At 49.1% G+C, this 19544-nt stretch overlaps 1 protein-coding gene across 1 annotated transcript; it reads left to right on the top strand.

The window, feature by feature from the left end:
• Nucleotides 1–1212: 1212 nt before the first annotated feature.
• Nucleotides 1213–18948, top strand: APCDD1L (APC down-regulated 1 like). The gene is made up of 4 exons (XM_030288654.4): nt 1213–1541; nt 12943–13054; nt 13990–14548; nt 16860–18948. The coding sequence occupies exons 1-4, from the start codon at nt 1505–1507 to the stop codon at nt 17622–17624; spliced, it is 1473 nt and encodes a 490-aa protein (XP_030144514.4). The 5' UTR covers nt 1213–1504; the 3' UTR covers nt 17625–18948.
• Nucleotides 18949–19544: the final 596 nt, after the last annotated feature.

Genomic DNA, 19544 nt, shown 5'->3' on the forward strand with positions numbered 1-19544 from the left:
GAAACTAGTTTTTCAGTCTGGAAAAATGCATTAAACTTCAGCCTTTAGTGCCAGCACCGTAAGTGTTGACCTGGCAGAGCCATGGCAGCTCAGCCTCTTCCCTCACTGCTTCCAAAGGCAGCTGAGCCCTCACACACGCGTTGTTTTATGTGCTCAAAGGGAGAGAATAAAATGGTTTGTCGATACTCACCAAGACAAAGAAAAGTGTTGTTCTGTCCCAGACACATCTAAGTTCAGATTTGTGCTTTGCTTCATGACAAGAGCTGATTCGGAGTCCTTCGTCAGTTGCAACTCTGTCCCACAGACCTGGTTTGGGGAGTGGAGAGGGAATGGTTGGCATAGGCAAGTACCACCTGAGGTGGGCATTCTGACTTGCCTTCAAAGGGTCCCGTATTTCCTATGTGTAGAGTGTTGAGAGGGTTTTAAAGGGATTTACCTCATTCTTTTGATGACCCTGGTGATAATGAAGGGTCTGAGGGTGCCAGGGACACAGTGGGCAGGAGGACCAGGCTGTGGGGATGTGGGGACAATCCCCACATGGCCTGGGGATGATCCCCTCATGGCCTGGGGCTGACGAGATGATCCTCTCATGGCTTGGGGATGGAGGAACGATCCCCTCATGGAATGGGGATGACAAGATGATCTCCTCATGGCGTGGGGATGACGAGATGATCCCCTCATGGAGTGGGGATAGAGGGACGATCCCCTCATGGCTTGGGGATAGAGGGACGATCCCCTCATGGTGTGGGGATGACGAGACGATCCCCTCATGGTGTGGGGATGACGAGACGATCCCCTCATGGCGTGGGGATAGAGGGATGATCCCCTCATGGAATGGGGATGACAAGATGATCTCCTCATGGCGTGGGGATAGAGGGACGATCCCCTCATGCATGGGGATAGAGGGACGATCCCCTCATGGCGTCCCACAGCGCAGACCTGGGCCGCGCCCCCCAACAGCCTCCAAGGCCTGGGCTCCAGGGCAGCCCCACAGCCGCAGGTCGGGTGAGGTGGGGCCGGTCCCTGAGGGAGAAGCGCCAGTCCCCAGGCGGGCGCCCACCTCGATCTGTGGTGCCGGGCCGGGGCTGCCCTTCTCCTTCTCCTCCTCCTTCTCCTCCTCCTCCTCCCCCGCGTGTGCGGTGCGCGGCCGCATGTGGGGCGCAGGCGGCGGAGTCTCCACCTCTTCTGGCAGCGGGAACCTGTGGCTGCCAAGCTCCATTAAAGCCATCAGCAGCCGGGGGGACGCGCTCCGCGGCGAAGGCGGGGTGGGCTGCGGTGCTTTATTTTAAAATATATACTTTTCTTTTTTCGCTCCCCCGCTTTATCCCTTCGCAAGGCTCGGGCTCAGCAGGACGCCTGCGGGCTGAAGCCGGGGTGCTGCCGCCGCCGCGGGCACCGGAGCGCCGGAGGCGGCCCATGGCTGCACCGCCGGGCGCCGCGCCCCGCTGAGCTCCGCGGGCACCGGCGGCGATCGCGCCTCTGGCCGGGACACACAGCGGGCACCATGGTCCGGTGCTGGTGGCTCGCAGGGCTGCTCGTAGGTAGGTGCCACCGGCGGCCGGTGCCGTCCCGCGGCGAGAGGACGGGAGGGCGAGCGGGTGGCGGAGTCGGGGTCGTACTCTCATGAGGCTCCCCGTCACCTCCCTCACCCATCCGGGCACAGCGGAGGGGCAGGAGCGGGCAGGAGGGTGCGAGGAGTTGGAATGCAACCAGACTGACTTTATGGAGAGTGCAGAGGGACAGCCAGGAGTGTGCAAGAAGTGCGCGAGGAGAGCGCAGCGGACCGGGGAGCAGGATGCAGGAAAACGCAAGGGCAGTGCGAAGAGGGTGCAAAGAAGCGGCGAGGAGGGGGCGAGAGGACAGGAGAAGTCGCACGGCGGGTGTCGGTAGGGCCGGAGCCGGGACGGGGATCCCGGGGTGCCCCGGCCCGGGCAGAGGCACCTGGCGGCCGGAGCTCCCCGCTCGCCGCTCCCTGCCCGGGTCACCCTCGGTGCCCGCCCGGCCCGGGCAGGGTTTGTTTCCCTCAGCCTCGGTGCCCGGCTGTCCCGGGCAGGGTTTGTTTCCCTCAGCCTCGGTGCCCGGCTGTCCCGGGCAGGGTTTGTTTCCCTCAGCCTCGGTGCCCGCCCGGCCCGGGCAGGGTTTCCCACAGCCTCGGTGCCCGGCTGTCCCGGGCAGGGTTTGTTTCCCTCAGCCTCGCTGCCCGGCTGTCCCGGGCAGGGTTTGTTTCCCTCAGCCTCGGTGCCCGGCTGTCCCGGGCAGGGTTTCCCCGCCGCGCTCCCGGTGTAGTGCCGGGCGCTCCGCAGCTCCACCGCCGCTCGCCGGGACAGGGACGGGCGAGGAGCGCCCCGGAGCCCCGGGTTGCTCCCCCGAGCTGTGGGATAGGGAGCGGGGACAGAACCGCTTAAGCCTTTTCCGAGTGAGCACCGTGCAAGGATGCCAGAAGGGCTGGCGGTCCAGGGAGGTGCTGGGCTGAGGCAGTCGAGCATCCCCTTTGCCACCGCAACTCGTTCCTCTCCCGAGTGTGGTGCACGGAGAGTATCGAGCAGAGTTTAGCTGCAGGAAGGGCTTAGAGGTGATTTTCGAGTTGGGAATAGTCCCTGGGAGATTCCAGCACCTGCCCTGGCAAGGGACAACCTCACAAGTAGCCTCCTGCTCCAGGGACGTGACTCTGAGCCCCAGCTGTGCAGACAGACTCTTGAAGCAGCACAAGCTGCATCTTTGCAGTTCCCTTTCAGAAAGGCATCTTTCAACCCCACGGTTCTTGGAGTAGTTTCAGAAGAAAAGGTTCTGGCTTAAGAGACCATATGGGAAAACAAAGGCAACTGTGCTGTGAAAAATACACAAAATTATTTCTGTTTATGATGAAGAGCAGAGTCTGAGGGAGACTCCTCCATCCTCAGACAGTATTTTCCTAGGAAATGCAGAGGAGACACTTGGTTGGGACTCTTGAACAGAAGGGACAGGTGAAAGGAAGGGTGGGAGGATGTCCCTGAGGGCCCTGTGTAGTCTGGACACTGAAAATCCAGGCACTTGGTTTCTACTGCTCTTTCTACCACTTAATTCACTCATCTGGGGTTTTGGGCAGCAAATACCACATTGGCTTGCCTCTCCAGCTCAGGGCTTAGTGGTCAAGGCAAAAGAATGGTGTAGTGACAGCTATTGGACATTACTTGCATTAAGTGTAAAGGACCAGACTATAGAAAGAAATCTCTGAGCAGGGCACTTCTGTAGAGTTACTTTCCTGTTCTCCTTACGTGTGATCTTTGTTATGTGTTGTTTGCAAAATACAGCTGAGAAATATGAATCCTCTAAATATCTTACTAGCTCAAGTTACTCTGCTTAGGGATCTGTTATAATGCATTATGTAAGTTTACTCACTCAAGTCTAATTAGAATAATTCTTTCTTAAATCCTCATGCAGTTTCTCTTAGTCAAACCTAAACTCTCTGCTTCTTGCATCTAATGTCAGTGAGAGAATTCCCATTGATTTCAGTAAGAACAGAAACTGAACCTCAAAATAAATGTTTAAATACCAAGTCAGACCCAGAATTCATTAAAATCAAAGCAAGCTTTGCTCACTGCACTGTGAGCAAGACTGCCACTCTGCATTTTGCATAAGGCTGAACATTAGCATGAGCATGACACCAGTGCATAATTAGTTGAAAAACCACTTAAGTTAGGTGACTGGATCTGACTTTGGAGTCTCCTCCAGAAAAGAATCACTAATTCCTGGAAATGTCCCCAGAGATCTGCTGGGTTTTACCTAAGCTTTCATTAAAGTCCGTATATTTCAATAACACCCTGCTGATATTTTTCAGGTGTAGCTTCTCCTACATGGTTCTAACATAAAAAATCTATTCTTGCTTTCAATGTTTGTTTCTAAGTTTGAAAGTGACAGTGTTGAGGTAAGAGAAGATCACCAGTTGCATTCAGTTAAGAGGTTAGCAAGAGAATCCCATAAGTGATAGAACAACACTCAGCACAGAGATGTGTGTCTATTTACACAATAATGTGTCTGTTCTTACTACTAAACCAACATCATTGTCTTTGGTTCAAATATTTATTTGGTTAATGTTTACTTAGCTAATTTTTTTTACCAAGTTAGTGGTTTTTATTCTTCATTTCTCATGCCAAAAAAATCAACAACTAATGTGCTATGCTGGATTGTGTGATATGACTCTATTTGTTCTTTCAATAATTATAGGGTTAGCCACGTTTCAAAGTATATGGATATAGATAAAAACAGGGCTGACATGTAAAAAAAGCACAAAGGGAAAAAATATTGTGTGGTTTCTATATTTTTCCCCACAAGCACAAATTGTCGAGTAAGGAGATTTTCAAAAGCCAGAAATTGCTGTGAAGAAAACCAAAGCTGGAATCCAATGCTAGGGGAGGCTGCATCTGGCAGAACAAAGTTTGGAAAGAGGTTTTGCTTTCAGTGGGATCCTGTGTTTCCCCACAACAGAGCATATGTCATCTATAAAAACAACGCTTTCATGGGTGAGATACAATCACTGCTAAAATCAACCTCAAAATTAGGAAGCACCTATACAATGCTCTTACACAAGTGCTTTCATTTTCTTACTCATTTGTTGTGGAAGATAGAGGTATGAAAGAAGAGAAACTTACGGATTTTAAGATGGTATATCTCAGATATAATAATCCCAAGAAACTGACAGTGAGAACGTGAGAATTTCAATGTGTAACCCTTCTCTTGTAGGCTGAGTGCTGCCAGAAACTGAAAATATGATTCATAGAACAGCTCCTTCTCTTCCCATTTTAATTTGTGTAAGATCCAAGGGGTTAGTAAGCTGCAATCTGTGGTTTTTTTTTCTTTAAGGAGTTAAAAAGTCTCATGGTTTAAAATGCAAAATTAGAGAAGTTCTGTTTCTGTCTTAGAAAAGAAGCTTTGATATCTATTTGAAATGCCAGAGCTTCAGGGTGTTAAGTGATAAGAGGGTTGAAATCCATCATTATTTTTGAGTTTTATCAGGGTGATGGTGTGATAATTGTGGCTTTCATAGTGGTGTTTTCTCATTTTCAGTGAATAGCTTATCGAATCATCACGGTTTGAATTCAGCTGAAACTGAATGCTGCAGAGAAGCTCAGCTCCTGTGGCACTGTTAGACAGATATTTGGATTGGTGCAACCTCTACTTACAGCTGGTGTGAGTGTATGTCAAGCACTGAAAAAGTCCCCCATGGTTTCTCCTGGGTTAATAAGAAACATTGACAAATGTGTGACATTTTGGCCTTGTCTAACTCCAAGACTGTGGTCTTTGGAAGCAGCATTCTCCTGGCACTCTGGGATCAATGTATACCCCAAGCTCCCCACTGAGACAATTGGATTCACCTTGTTCACACTCTCACTAAATCCACAAGTGCTGGACATGGCAAGTTATGGCTTGGCTCTCCCCTGTTGATACAAAAACACAATGACATGTTATTTTTAAAGCTTTTCAGAGAAAAAAAAAAATCATATTTCCCAGTTAGGCTGCCAGGAAAAGACAGATGAAAATATAAATGACAGCAAGGTTTTGCTGCAGAAAAGCTCCCAGAGTTTGTTAGTTTTGAGTAGCAAAAGTCCTGTTATTTGATTATGCAGCATGTAGGTTGAATGTCAGCTCGGATTTTAGCATCTGTCGGCAGAGTTTAGGAGAACTGGAACACATCAAATCTTGGCTAATGTGGACAGGCTAAACAGTAGACTGAAATTTCAGGCTATCTAGAAACCACACCCAGACCCCAAAACACATGTTAGAAGTAACTTTAATTCTGTGCTCCAGCTGAACAAGTAACCTTTTTCTGTGGTCACTTGTGGCTCTAAGTTAAACGTGTGTGTATTGCTGGTGTGGGCTCTGGATCAGTTTCCCTCCTTTCTGCAGAGCTTTTTTCTTGAGGATGCTTTCTGCTATGACTGCTTTTGAATACCCATCTCATCCTTGGCTTTGCAGGAGCCAAGTAGCCTCAGAATATTAGATCCTATTAGATCCTACTTTTATTACTATAAACAGTATCCTTGTAGCAGTTCCAAGAGTCCTGTTGTGTTAGGTGCTAAATAAAGAGAGAACAAAAGGATTGTTTTTGCTTTAGCGGGTTTATAACCTAATTTCCTGGATTTAGATTTTCAGCAGTGAGTACTTGACATAGCAGGGACCTGCTGGGATTCCCAGCTGTGTCCAGCAGTTTAGTACCTATTGCAGTTGCTCCGGTCTCTATGTCCTGAAATGCCTTTGTGCATCCAGCCCTCATTTCTAGTCCCATGGAGGCCAGGCAGGGATTCTGAAGAGCAGGACAGTGAACAATGTGCTTACACAGGAGAGCAGCTGTCCCCCGTGGGAGCAGGGAACTGGGGCGGCTCCATAGCAGTGGGAGACTGAAAGGCCACTCAGATTATCCTGCCAGCTCCCTGCCAAGAGCGGGTTGTTCCCTGCTGAACTAATGCCTTGCTCAATCCCTCAAATCCTGCCAAGCAAGTGGACTTACGTTGCCTTCTACATTGTGCCTCGAGAAGTTCACTCTGCCTTACAAGCCACATGTTTTTCCTCTCTTCATTCACTCCCAACAGAATCCTTTTATTCACTGCAAGGAATTCCTTCCTTTCCTTGGTGTTTGTGCTTGGTGAATATTTATAGGCTGTTATCATATCCATCTTGCTCAGCCAGGCTATATGTACTTTGCTCTTTTAATCTTCCTTTGTAACTCAATCCCTCCCACCCCCTCATCATTTTTTGTTGTTCTACTCTCAATTCCCGCCAGTTCCAGTTGCTCATTTTGCTTTGGGTAAACGCTGTATTTATGTTAATATTATGTGGTGGGTGGTCCTCTCTGCACTCTTGGTCCATGTGAGTGATTTAGACGTTTGAAATGAGGTTGACATTTTATAGCCAAGCCATGGCTGATTACTAGTTCTACTCTTCAAAGCACTCCAGGAAAAAATATGCTTAGCCATCACTATTAAAAATGGCCATGATAGCCACTAATCAAGTGTCTGTGCAGGGGTTCAGGGGTACTGCCAAAACCTGCATGGGTGCTCTATACATTCAAAACAACAGTTTGGCATTAATTTCACATCCATGCGCTGTTTTTTTCTGTTGGGTTTCCGGCTCATCTGAATTAAAGAATATAGATGTAAAATCTGCCATTTGGTAAGAATGCGAATTCTGGTTGGAATTTAACTGAGTCATGATGGTACCCTGGGGTACCATTGTTCAGCATTGGACTGAATTGTTTTGATTTTGTTTTGGAAAAAAATTCTTCCCCCTGTGCGCTCTCCCCAGCCTCTCACTGTTTAGGCACCCAGGGAGTTAGAGATCTCACTGTGGTCTCACCTATCTCACCAAACTGAAATTCAAACTTTCAGCAGTTCTCAAGTAAAAAAGCTCTAACATCACCTTTCTTTCCTTTGTTTTCTTTTGGGTTTTGGTTACATATTTACCTGTGCCAGACTTACATGGCAATACTGATCAGAGTTTAACTCAAGTTATGGTATGTTAATGCTGTGAGTTCTCAGATTTTGGCTCACAGCAGGATCCTGTTCTCAACACTCTTGCTCTCTCTCCTGCCCCTAGCTGGGCTGCCCAGTGCAGGGCTGGCAGCAGGACAGGCTCTGAGCCAAGGGCCGGTTACCCCTGAGCTGACCACAGAGGCTGGGCCAGCTGAGGCCATTGGGCTGCATGGAATTGCTGCTCAGTTCTCCAGTAAATCCTTTGACACTGACCAGTTTAGCTGTAGAAGAAGCACAGACTGGTCTGAATCTGTGCAACATCAGGGGCTGAGAGGAGGAACATGAAGTGAAATGGCTCCTGTCTCTGTCAGGACAGCAAGGATGTTGTGAGTAGAGCTCTGTTGGGTAACCCAAGAGTGATGTTTTGGTGAGCATGAACTGCAGGAGAGCTCTTGGGAGGGTGGACTCACACCTGGCTCTCGTGCTTTGGTGTCTCACCACAAGCCTCTGTGACAGCTCTTACATGTCCTGCTTAATTCACCCCATTTGAGAATATAATTATCTGGAAGGTCCTTTCCAACACAAATAATTCTGTGATTCCCCCTATCCCATTTCTCCTTTTCTCAGACAGAGTGTTACCATCAGTTTATGGGGATGGGCATCTTCTGAATAAGGTGCTGATGAGACCTTTCCTACTTACAGACTTCAGTAAAACTGGGACCAAGCCCTTGAATCCCATTTCCAGTGTTAGGCTTGGTTGTCTTTGGGGTAAACACCCAGACAGGCAGTTTTAAGAAGGCATTTTATTTAAATGTAGTTTATACTGAAGAAGACCTTTGGGGTATTTCTCCTTCCACCCCTTCCCTACCACAATCTCATATGTCTTGTCATCTGTTGCTGGACATGACACTTAACAAGAAAAATACATGATTCCATGATTCCAAGAGCAAAATATTTTATTCTCTAGTGCCTTTAAAACCCCCAGGCAACTCACCACAAGCCCTTTCACTATTTTAATATTGGAAATGAGACAGAGCAGACAGAGCTTAGAACAAAGCCAGGCTAAAACCATAGAAAGGGATGTCTAAACTCGTATGCCATTGCGCTAAATGTATGTGGTGAAAGTATGTTTTGAAAACTTCTCTAAAATCCCAAACTTGGGACTTTTGAGTCAGCTGAGTTTCCTCTTAGGATCTGCAGGATTTCATGTGTGATTATGCTCAGCTGTGAAGAGGAAACTCAGGGTGATGCTCTGCAATGATAGTTTGTGGGTAATAGTTACTGTGGCAGCCCTGAGGGCACAACTGAGAAACATTTAATGAATTCAAAGGATTTTATGAATATCATGAACTGAGCACCAGACTGGTGAAACAGCTAAATGCAAACATACCCATTTTACAGAAAAAATAAGAGAAGGGATGAATAATAGAAATACTTTTCCAGAAACCAAACAGTGCTCCAGTGAAAGCACTGGCATCGTCCCTCAACCACTTGACCACATTCTGGCTTCAGCTCAGGGAGGCATTACTAATCAGGAAAAATGCTCATGCACTGGCTTAATTTCAAGCACATGCTTAAGTTTCACTGCAACCAATTAGACTTAAGCGTGTGCTTAAGTCCTGTCCTGAATGTGTTCAATTTGCATATAGGCAAAATGCAAGGTTCTGCTCTGATAGAGTTTTTAATCCCCATTGGGTTATATTTAAATTTATAACTTTGTAATATTATATTATAAAATTTATCTCTTCCCACAGAGCTATTCTCTTGGGAATGCCTTTTTCTGAGTGAATTAAAGGCACCACTAACTTAATCTCCACACAAATGCAAGAAAAATTGATTTGTTAAATATGACCATTTTGTTTGCTTCTAACAGAATGCTTATTCCTTTAGTGGCTAACCCAAAACCCATTCTGTGTTCTCTCAGGAGAGAAAAATGCTAAAGAAACACTGTTTTGCTGTGTTAATGAAGTCTGTGTGGAAGAGTGTAATTCACTTATGCAAAATACATTGATACATTTCTTATCACCCATTTCTTTCCAGTCTGAACATTCCTCAGAAAATATCAAAGGTTTTATGTCATCTCTAAATGAAGAAATGTGTAATGCTCCGTGACTTCAGGCCCTGATCTTATCCCTGTGAATGGGTGACTAACTGAAACATTAGAATTATAAATGGGAATGATAAAATCTGGCCATAGGAGGCAATAACATGTAACAGATTAAACATCTAGCTCTGGAGAAGAGCTGATCCACAGTAACTAATTTGTTGCAAACTGTAATCTATGCATTTTCTCCTCCATTTGTGAAGAAGCAGATGTGTGACTCAACTTTGCTTTTTTCCAGAGTCAATCTGCTTGGGGGAGCACAAACAAGATTTGTTTCCAAGGAGGAATATGACAGCATTTCTCTCTTGGTTGATGGTTTTTTCCTTTAGAAGTGAGAAGTGGCTCTGCATCTGGAGCACACAGCTCATGTGTAGCACAAGGCTCTCACTTCCAGGCTTGGCCATTGCCTCAAAATCTTCCACCTTAATTTTACCAACAATTTACTGTGAGAAGAAATTGAGACTTTCCAGTTCTGCCCTTTTTATCATTTGATGCCATGGATCTGATTTTCCTGAAAGTAGTTTATACAAGTGAGGGTTGGAATGGCTGGTCAGCAGCTGCTGCTGTTTGCTCAAGGCTTGGTCTGGTTTGTGCTGGTGGCTCTGCCACTCCTGCCTGCCTGAGTGCTCGTGCAGCCCCTTGCTCCGAGGCTTTGGGCTGCTCTTTGGGATGCAGAATGCACTGGAAATCTGGGAAAAGCCCCTGTTTTGTCTAAGTGCTGTGCTGGGGAGCTCTCTGGAAATGTTTGTGGTTAATCGATACAGACGGACGGCAGAGCGAGCAAGGGGGAGAGATCACAGGCATTTTTTTAGGTTTTCCTATGAATGAGGATTTTTGTCTTGAAGATGAATTGTGAATAATTCCTTCCTCCTGCCTGAGCACTCTATAGAGCAGTTAATTTGTGTCTCTCTTAAGAAAGAGGAGCTGCTCTGATGCTCTTTACCAGGGGCTGAGTAACAGAGTGACATATGAGTGACAGCCACTTTATGCTGCTCTTGGAATAGAGAGGTGCTCTAACTACAGATTTTACGTCTGGGACTAAACTTTTCCAGCTTGAAAGGATGTTTGGATCTGGTGGGGCTGAAGTATTTTAGAGAGAAAAAAGCAGCCACAAATTTTGGACACAAGCCAATAGCTTTTGGTTTGAGGATGCATCCAGCTTGGAGCCTTGTGCACAATTAAGTAAGACAAAATCCCTAGGAATTCCCATCATGTCAAATATTTACATTCTGGAGGGTTTTTTTCTTTTTTTTTTTCTCCTTTCCCCATGAAGTTTGATCCTGATTATAAAAAATCCCTTTTGTTTTGAATGTGTCAAAATGCAGTGCTTGCATTGCCAAAGTGTCTTTGCTCCCAAACAATGTAGACTATTAGTGTTTCTGCCAAGAGTAGCACGAAGGGTTCAGTGAGATATTGAAGCTTCTGCTGCAATAAACACACGCAGAGCTCAGTTTGTGAGTTGACTGGGTTATATTGTGTATCTTTTATAGCTGCATTCTATGTATCTATAGACTGCACTGATACCTCTAGAGTCTTTCTGTGGTTATGGGCAAGAGGAAATTCGACCCTTATGTCCATTATTACCTCTAATAAAAATACAGTTATTTTTTAGTTTACCGTATTCTCTAGGATAATAATTTTGTGTTTGTTTGAAGTGTGGTTCAGTTTGGACTGCCCTTGTTCTGATGACTCTCCAGTATTTAGGTCTCTTAGGGCAGTCAAATGAATCTTGGCATATTCTGAGTGTGAGTTTAAAAAAAAGCCCTGGGAGTAGGGAGCACACAGGACCACAGAGCACAGCCATGGCACAGCTGGGATGAGGATACAGATCCCCAGCTCCTAATGGCTCTCCTAAATAGGCACCCATGGGGCGGCCTCACACATGCTGCAGCTGCCAAATTAGAGGTTTAACTAATAGCAGTGGGTTTTGTCATCCCATATTTTCCCATTTTCACATGAAGAATCACAGGAACTGCACTTTAGGAAGCACGAGTGCAAGCAGTTGTGAAGGGGTTGGCTGTGCCTGCTCACCTCATCCAGCCCTTAAGGATGGTAAGAGCAGTGCAGTTGTGAGCCTGCTCCCAAAAGAGCAGAACTCTAATAATGTGTCTTTCCAGCTGTTTCATGCACTCCAGAGCAGGGGGAGGTACCAGAAAATGCAAGGCTGGTTTCCCTGGCCTTTGGGTACTGCTCTCCTGCTTCACTGGGGGCTTCCCTTTCCAAATGTTTATTCCTTTTGTGGTAGTTCAGGCTTTGTGTGCTTAAGTCTACACAAATATTTTTCAAGTGACCTGTAAAACCTTCACAAATGGCAGCACCATAGTGAAGTGGCTGAATTTGTCCATCAGATAAAATTCTGAAATTATTGAATGGGAATCCCTCTCCTTTTAGAGGGGATTTAGTGGGTTCCCTCTCCAGGAGCCTCTGACTTGCACAGCAGACATTTAATTACCAAATTTCCACTTTACTTGGTGCAGAGTTTGTATATTGTGACTCTGTGTGTTCATCTCCTTGGCTGAGGCATGGGGTGTGCAAACCTTTCATATCCTCATTCTGTGGGAAGGTGACACATAGATATTGGATCTTTTGCTCCAGCTGATAGGCAGGCTGGAAAGCAACCTGCGTCCTATGGAGGGAATAAAAGTTGGCTTCAAAATGTCCAGCACACTCCTGGGTAAAATGCAAAGTACAGCTGCAGCAAACAAACTCCATCTGGGCTCATAAAGCCCTGTCTGGGCTGAGCTCTATAGGCACCAGGGTCCGCTATACCACCGAGAATCAGTGGGGGTTCGGGAGGAGCTTCACTGAGAGCTCATTCCATGGTGCCATGAGAAGGGAAATCCCAAGTTTCTTAGAGAAGCAAGCCTGCAATGAGTGCCACAGAGTGCTTAAGCAAGGAGTGAATAATGTATAGGAATATATGTACATATGTGTGCGTGCACGCAAAGGTCTTCAGGATTTAGCTGAGTGTTCACACATTCCCTAAGCCAATAACATCCGTTGTTATGGGAAATGAGGTAAGTGACAGAATTACTGTCCTTATGGCGGGCGACAGGCGAGGCCAGCGTTCCCATGCTGTAATTCCCCTTCCAGCCCCTGCCCCAACAATAGCATGAGAGGGGAAGAACACGAACAAAGGGCAGTCGGTTTGATTTGAGGATCTCATCTAAAAACCATTTGGATTCAGATGAAACTCAAGTCGGAAAACCTGAGAGAAATAAAACCCCCTGTGTCCTTAGCTGAGGGATTGGTGCTGAGCGAGCCCGCCGGGGGTCATTGATTGTGCGGGGGCCATTGATTGTTCGGGGGTCATTGATTGTGCGGGGGTCATTGATTGTTCGGGGGTTATTGATTGTTCGGGGGTCATTGATTGCGCTCCCCCCGTGTCCGCAGTCTGCGCGGCCGCGGAGCCGCCCTGCCGCCAGCAGCTGCGCCACCTGCAGGACAGCGCCGGGATCGCCGCGCGGCTGCCGCCCCGCCTGGAGGGGCGCTGGGTCTCCACCGGGTAAGGCACCCCCAGAGCCGGGTAAAGCAGCCCCAGAGCCCGGTAAGGCACCCCCAGAACCGGGTAAGGCACCCACAGAACCGGGTAAGGCACCCCCAGAGCCGGGTAAGGCACCCCCAGAGCCGGGTAAGGCACCCCCAGAAACGGGTAAGGCACCCACAGAACCGGGTAAGGCACCCCCAGAACTGGGTAAGGCACCCCCAGGTTCTGGGTAAGGCACCCCCTGAGCCCGGGGAAGGCACCCCCAGAGTCCGGGAATGCGCCCCAAATCCCCAGAAGGCACCCCAATACTCTGGGAACATGCCCCAAACCCCTGACAATGCGCCCCTAAAACCATGGGGAAGACACCCCATACCCTGGGAAGGAATATCCATCTCAAAGCACCCCAGATTCCTGGAACGCGCCCTTAATGCCCCGGGTAAGCCACCTCGTTCTACTGGGAAGGCACCCCCATCCACTGGGAACCATCCCCAGACCCCAGAGGATCTCCGAATGGACCCCTAAAGGCCCCAGCCCCTCAGCGCAGCTCCTGCCCCCGGTACAGCAACCTGTCAGGCAACAAGAAGAGAGTTTTCTTCTCCCCTTCCCCAAGCCCTCAATCCCATCTGGAGGAAGGCTGGGACCCCCGGCTGTCCCTAGAACCTCCTGCCACCTTCCCATCGGGTGCAGCTCGAACGGGCAGAGCAGCCTTGATTCCTGCTGCCCTCTGCACTCCTCCCACGAACATGCCTGAAGTGTAAGGTCTCTCTGCCCATCACTCTCAGGTTTTAGTAGCAGATGCCCAGACTGTAAAGCCACCCAAGGGTGGACACCGTGTGTGGGAGGCTCTCACCCAGGAAGATTATTCCACCTCTGCTCGCCCCTCGCCCACACCCCGGCTGCCCTGGGAGGGATTTCTCCCGTTCTGCCGTGGCTCAGCGCTGCTCTCCCCGCAGGTGTGAGGTGCGGCCGGGACCCGAGTTCCTGACCCGATCCTACCTCTTCTACACCAACCGGCTCTTCAAGGCCCTCCAGTTCTACTACTGGGACCCGTCCTGCCGCGAGCCCTCCTACTCGCTGGTCATCAAGGGCAAGCTCCGGCTGCGCCAGGCCTCCTGGATCACCCGCGGGGCCACCGAGGCCGACTACCACCTGCACAAAGTGGGCATCGTGTTCCACAGCCAGAAGGCCATGCGGGAGGTGGCCTCCTGGATCAACCAGACCTCTGGCGAGGGCTGCCGCGGGTTCCTGCCCCCGGGGCGCTCCTGGGCTCCCGGAGCCCTGTACGAGGTGCTGAGCGCCAAGACGGAGAGCGACTGCACGGCGGCGCTGGGCTTCGCCATGCACGAGCTGAGCCTGGTGCGCGTGGAGAGGCACTTCCAGCCCCTGCTGCAGCCACAGCAGAGCGGGAGCCGGCTGGTGGAGGAGCTGTACCTGGGGGACATCCACACGGACTGGGGGGAGAGGCTGCACTACCGCCCCACCGGCTACCAGCGACCCCTGCAGAGCGCCCTGGTAAGGATGAGGCCTTTGCACAGTCCCCTCCCTGCACCAGGGCTTTGCCAGCCGTTCCCTGGCTGTTCCAGCAGCACCTTGCAGCACTTGGGCCCCACAGTCCCGAGGACACGCGGGTGAGGTGGTGCGGGGCTGCAGGGGTGGGATCCCGGAGCATGTGGGCTTCACCCTCTGCCTTCCTGAGAGAACAGGATGGGTGGAAGCTCAGCAAAACCAGCATGGACACAAGCCTGCACTGACATGGGCCTGGAGCTGCCAGCTTGTGTTTGGCTGTGTTTTCCGAGGAAATGCAGTTTCCTTGTTTCCCGCACCAAAGTCAGCGAGGGCTTCAGGCTGCACATTGTTAGAGCCTGTCTGCTCTGCCCTTCGTCTGCTCTGCCCTTCATCTGCCTGCCCTCTCCTTGCTCTTGGGGTGTGCTCCAGGCTGAGGGGAGCAAGGGATCTGCCGTTAACTCTTCAGCCCTTGCTGCAATGACAGTAGCACAGGAACTTGCCCACAGTACAATAATGTTATTACACAGAAATCAGACTTCCATTTTGACATATGTAAAATTGAGCAGCAGACTTTGGTTGGCTTTTGTTCTATTTTATTTTGGGTTTTAGCAATTTGGTTTATTCCCAGGAAAGCAGCTTTCCATCCAAATTGAAGCTGATCAAATTAGAAATGGTAGAGCAGTGAGATGGCATGAAGAAACCTCTCTGAACTTTGCCAGATAGAAGGGAAATAAATGAAAGAAAAATTATTTTGGGGCAGCATTTCCCCACACCTCAAACTACACCAAATGAACTTCAAAAAACACAGAAAAACACCCCTATCCCTCTCAAAAGTAACATTCTCAAATTGGTTAAATCTGTATTATCTTGGGCCAAAACCATATATATGAGCAAAACCAGATGGTAAACATAAACACTTTAAAAAGTTAATTTAAAACCAAACCTAAAGATACTGAAATTCACTCTCCGAATACAGCCCTGTAATTAATCAGCCAACAGCTCTCCAATGGACCCGCACATGATGTCACCACTTGGCCGTAATTAGAAGCTGCCAAACATTAGAAATAACTTCACACGACTGGTTTAAGCAAGTAAGGGTTTTGGCTCCATGTCCATAGTGATAATTTTATTGGGCACAGGATTTTTCTTTTTAAAATTTTTTTTTAATTTTCTGTGAACTGAAATCCATTTGCCTGTGCTGTTGAGTTACACAGCTATGTCAGGAATTATTTTTAACTCTATTTTTGAAAATATCACTCTTTTCCCCTTAAATTTATATCTGTTTTAAAGAAACCCATTCTCCCCAAATTACCTTTCATTATCAAAGAATTTCCTGCCTAAGGAGAGCATATATATTTGCCAACTTCTGGGATTATTTAGCCATAATGTACTGTGTACTGTCAGCACTCATTACTGTGACAGTAGCAGTAAAGCAAGCTGAAAATGACTAAATTACAGTAGACTCCAATCAACTTGCATGTAAATTACCCACCCTACAGTTAACTACTGAGTTATTTAACCTTCTTGCCTATGACAGTTCAGTAAAGATTAGCTCATGTTCTAGAAAATTATATAATGTTCCAACCCTGCTTATTTAAAAATAAATCAGTTGTGATATATGAAGTACAAGAAAAATTTCCAAGCTACACAAAACCCCTGCTGGCAGCGGATCAGGGGCAGGGCTGGTTTGACTCAGAGCTCTGCACCGGCGGGGAAGCGAAGGTCAGGGCCTCCTTCTGCAGAGTCCTTTCCTTCTCCCGTTCTGCTGCTGGGAAAGCCCCGCGTCCCCCTCCCTCCCCTCCCGGCTTATCCCGGTCCTCCCCCGCATCCCTGCACGTGGAACACGGGGCCGAGGGGGAGGCAGAACACCTTGGGCTGTCCTGGAGATGCTGCAGCTCCAGGAACTCCCCACGGCCGCATGTCACATCCTCCTTCATTCCCAAAATCCGCGGCGTCGTTCTGTTCTGGCACCGCCCAGCGCCTCCATCCTCCCCCAGCTCGCCCTGGCAAACGGACGGGGAACACCGCGGCAGTCCCGGGGGAGCGCTCCCCGTCCCGGCTCTGCCCTTGCCCCGGGCTCCTCCCGGGCTGACCCCGCGGGGCACAGCCCGCTGTCCTTGGCTACCAGAATAGCAAAGAGCAGGGCAGCGCTTTATCCCCTTAATCCGCTCGGCAGCCTCTGCCAAGCTCCCGCAGTTCGCACCCTGCTGTGGGCGAGGGGAGCCGCGGCTTTTGAAACAGTCTAGAATGTTTTGGTGGGTTTTTTTTGTGTTTTTGCTTCCCAGTTGGCAGAACTGTTCTTTTCTGTCTCCTGCAGCACCACGTGCACCCTTGCCCGGCGTGTGCCATCATCTCCAGGGCCGATGAGCACCACCCGCCGGTGCTGCCCGCCCGAGCCGCGCTGCCCATGCAGCTCAGCGGCAGCTGGGTCAGCACCCACTGCGAGGTCCGCCCGGCCGTGCTCTTCCTCACCAGGTACTTCACATTCCACGGCAACAACCACACCTGGGAAGGGCACTACTACCACTACTCCGACCCGCTCTGCAGGCAGCCCACCTTCACCATCTACGCCTCCGGGCACTACAGCCAGGGCATCCCCTCCTCCAAGGTGCGGGGTGGCACCGAGCTGGCGTTCAAAGTCACCCAGGCTCGGGTGACGCCGATGGACCAGGTGACGGTGGTGATGCTCAACTCCTCGGCAGCGGGAAGCTGCGGGCTGGCGGGCTCCTGGAGCGCCGGCGTGGAGCAGGATATAACACCCACGAACGGATGCTTGGCTCTGGGCATCAAGCTGCCCCACACCGAGTACGAGCTGTTCAAAACCGAGCAGGACACGCAGGAGCGCAGCCTCCTCTACATCGGGGAGCGGCCCACGGACGGCTCCAGCCCCGACAGCCCCGACAAGCGCCCCACGTCCTACCAGGCCCCCCTGGTCCAGTGTGCTGCAGCCTCAGAGGAATTCTCCAACTACATCAGTCTGAAATACGTGGGAAGAAAGGATGCTAACGGGATCGAAGCACTAAAACCTTTGCCTGTGGCCTTTTTATTGTTTATAGCACTTCTGTTTGTAAGATGGGACTAGTTATCTCTTCAGGTACAGTGCAGAATTCAGATAAATCTTGGTGCTAGCGTGATTTTTATATCCTTGAAATGAGCACATCTGGAATCAGTTTTACCCAGATTTGGAAACACTTTTTTAAAACACCCAATAGTGAACGAAGCCAAGGAGATATGCCTGACTCCACACTGTTTGTCCTGTGGCTTTATTGCCTAATCTCTCCTCTTTGCGTGCAAATTTAATGTACTGACACGGATGCACTGCACATTGCAACAGATAATTTAGCAGCATGAGGGGGGAAAAAGTGACATCAATTAAAATTGCTGCTTTGAGCTTTTGACATTGCTAAGATTTAATCAAGAGCTTGATTCAGATGTAATTCAAACATCCAAAGTGTTGGCTGCCGAGTTTCTCTGAGGTTAAGTTCCCTCCCATCACACTCCTTTTTGCTGTTCATGCAAATTTAATCTGCAGAGTCAGTCAGCAATAAACAGTCAGCAAGTGTTCTTGAGAAGGGCACGGTTCACATGCCTCTTGCAGTTTACAGATATTTTCTGCACTTTGCCTGTGTATGTCACACACAGGGACACACAAACACTTGGAGATGCCCAGAACAGCCCTCACAGAGGGCTCAACTTTTCCACCCGACCCTGGGCATAGATTACAGCAGCTGGAAAACACTTCTGAGCACAACAGCTCCAAGCCACTGCATCCCTGCTGTGTTACCCCAGCTCTCCCATGCTGTGCTGGCCTGGCTGAGCCATCAGCAGTGTCCCCGTGTCACTGCTGCCATACCTGGCACAGGCACTGTCACCATGTGCCCAGGGAAGGGAAAGATCCCTCACCAACCTTCTCAAGCCATGTATTTCCACTGCCTCCTTTTCAGCTACTGGCACAGCAGTTGTTATTCCAGCTCTCCTCTCAAAGTGTCACTTCCAGCCTCATTCCTGTACAGATGTTTTATAAATCTGCCTCTGGTGAACAATGAGCTGAAGAGATGCTCAGATCAGACAGCACAGTCAGGTCAAACTGATTCCTACTGACAAGCAGGACAAACGATGAAATTATATTCCCTGTCTGCTGCAGCTAAGCATCATATAACTTCCTCGAGAAGCCCTTCTCCAGCAGCTAAATAAATCCTCTCCAAATAAGCCTATATATCTTACCCACAAAAGATATTTTGTTAAAGCAGCTATGCAATAGCCACCTTCTTAATGCTGTATTTACAAACTTGCAGCTTGTACTTAGATAAATTATGGGGTTTATAACACAAAAATACTTCGGGGGGATCTGTACATTAATAATTCAAATGAGATGCTTATTAAATGCATTACAGTTGTGACATGAATGTTGTCAGCATGTTCACATGTTCCAGGCATGACCCAACATTAGTCATGCACATAAACAGCTCTATGTGATACACAAAAGGGCCAGGCTTGGCTGCCTGGCCTTGGGTTCCCTCCCTAATCCCTGGAGACTTCAGCAGGAAAATCTTATTTCCAGTCTTGTTGGTTGTGCTTTGGTACCTGCTGGTGCATGGAGATCCAAGGGCAACTGAAGTGATCTCAGAGGAGGTGGTGTCTCCTTGGGGATGTTCCCATTAGGACACTGTGGAGTGGGGCCAGTCCTGGGCCACACACTGGCAGAGCTTTTCCTTCAGGAGTTTGCCATCACTGTGCTCAGCACAGCCCAGGGAAAGGCTCCTGTGGCTCCATCAGCACAGGTTCCTGTTCTGCAGGACACATATGCCCATGACAGGAACAGGGAACAGCCTTGTGCTGCCTTTGGAGCATGGCTGGAAGAGGGACAAGGCAATTCCTGCCCTACATTTACCCCCATGAACCCGAGTCGTGAGCAGATACTTCTTTACATGGCACAGAAATGGATTAAACTTAACAAGTGCCCAGGTCCTGCAGGGTGTAAAAGATCTTACAAGGCCACAGA

The sequence above is a fragment of the Taeniopygia guttata genome, chromosome 20, assembly GCF_048771995.1.
Source record: "Taeniopygia guttata chromosome 20, bTaeGut7.mat, whole genome shotgun sequence".
NCBI lineage: Eukaryota > Metazoa > Chordata > Aves > Passeriformes > Estrildidae > Taeniopygia > Taeniopygia guttata.

What these genes read in the sequence shown, in the direction of transcription:
- APCDD1L (XM_030288654.4), top strand. Translation starts at nt 1,505, where the DNA reads ATGGTCCGGTGCTGGTGGCTCGCAGGGCTGCTCGTAG. An exon ending in GGGCGCTGGGTCTCCACCGG is followed by an intron (nt 13,055 to 13,989) that starts GTAAGGCACCCC and finishes CTCTCCCCGCAG; the next exon opens with GTGTGAGGTGCGGCCGGGAC. An exon ending in GACCCCTGCAGAGCGCCCTG is followed by an intron (nt 14,549 to 16,859) that starts GTAAGGATGAGG and finishes TGTCTCCTGCAG; the next exon opens with CACCACGTGCACCCTTGCCC.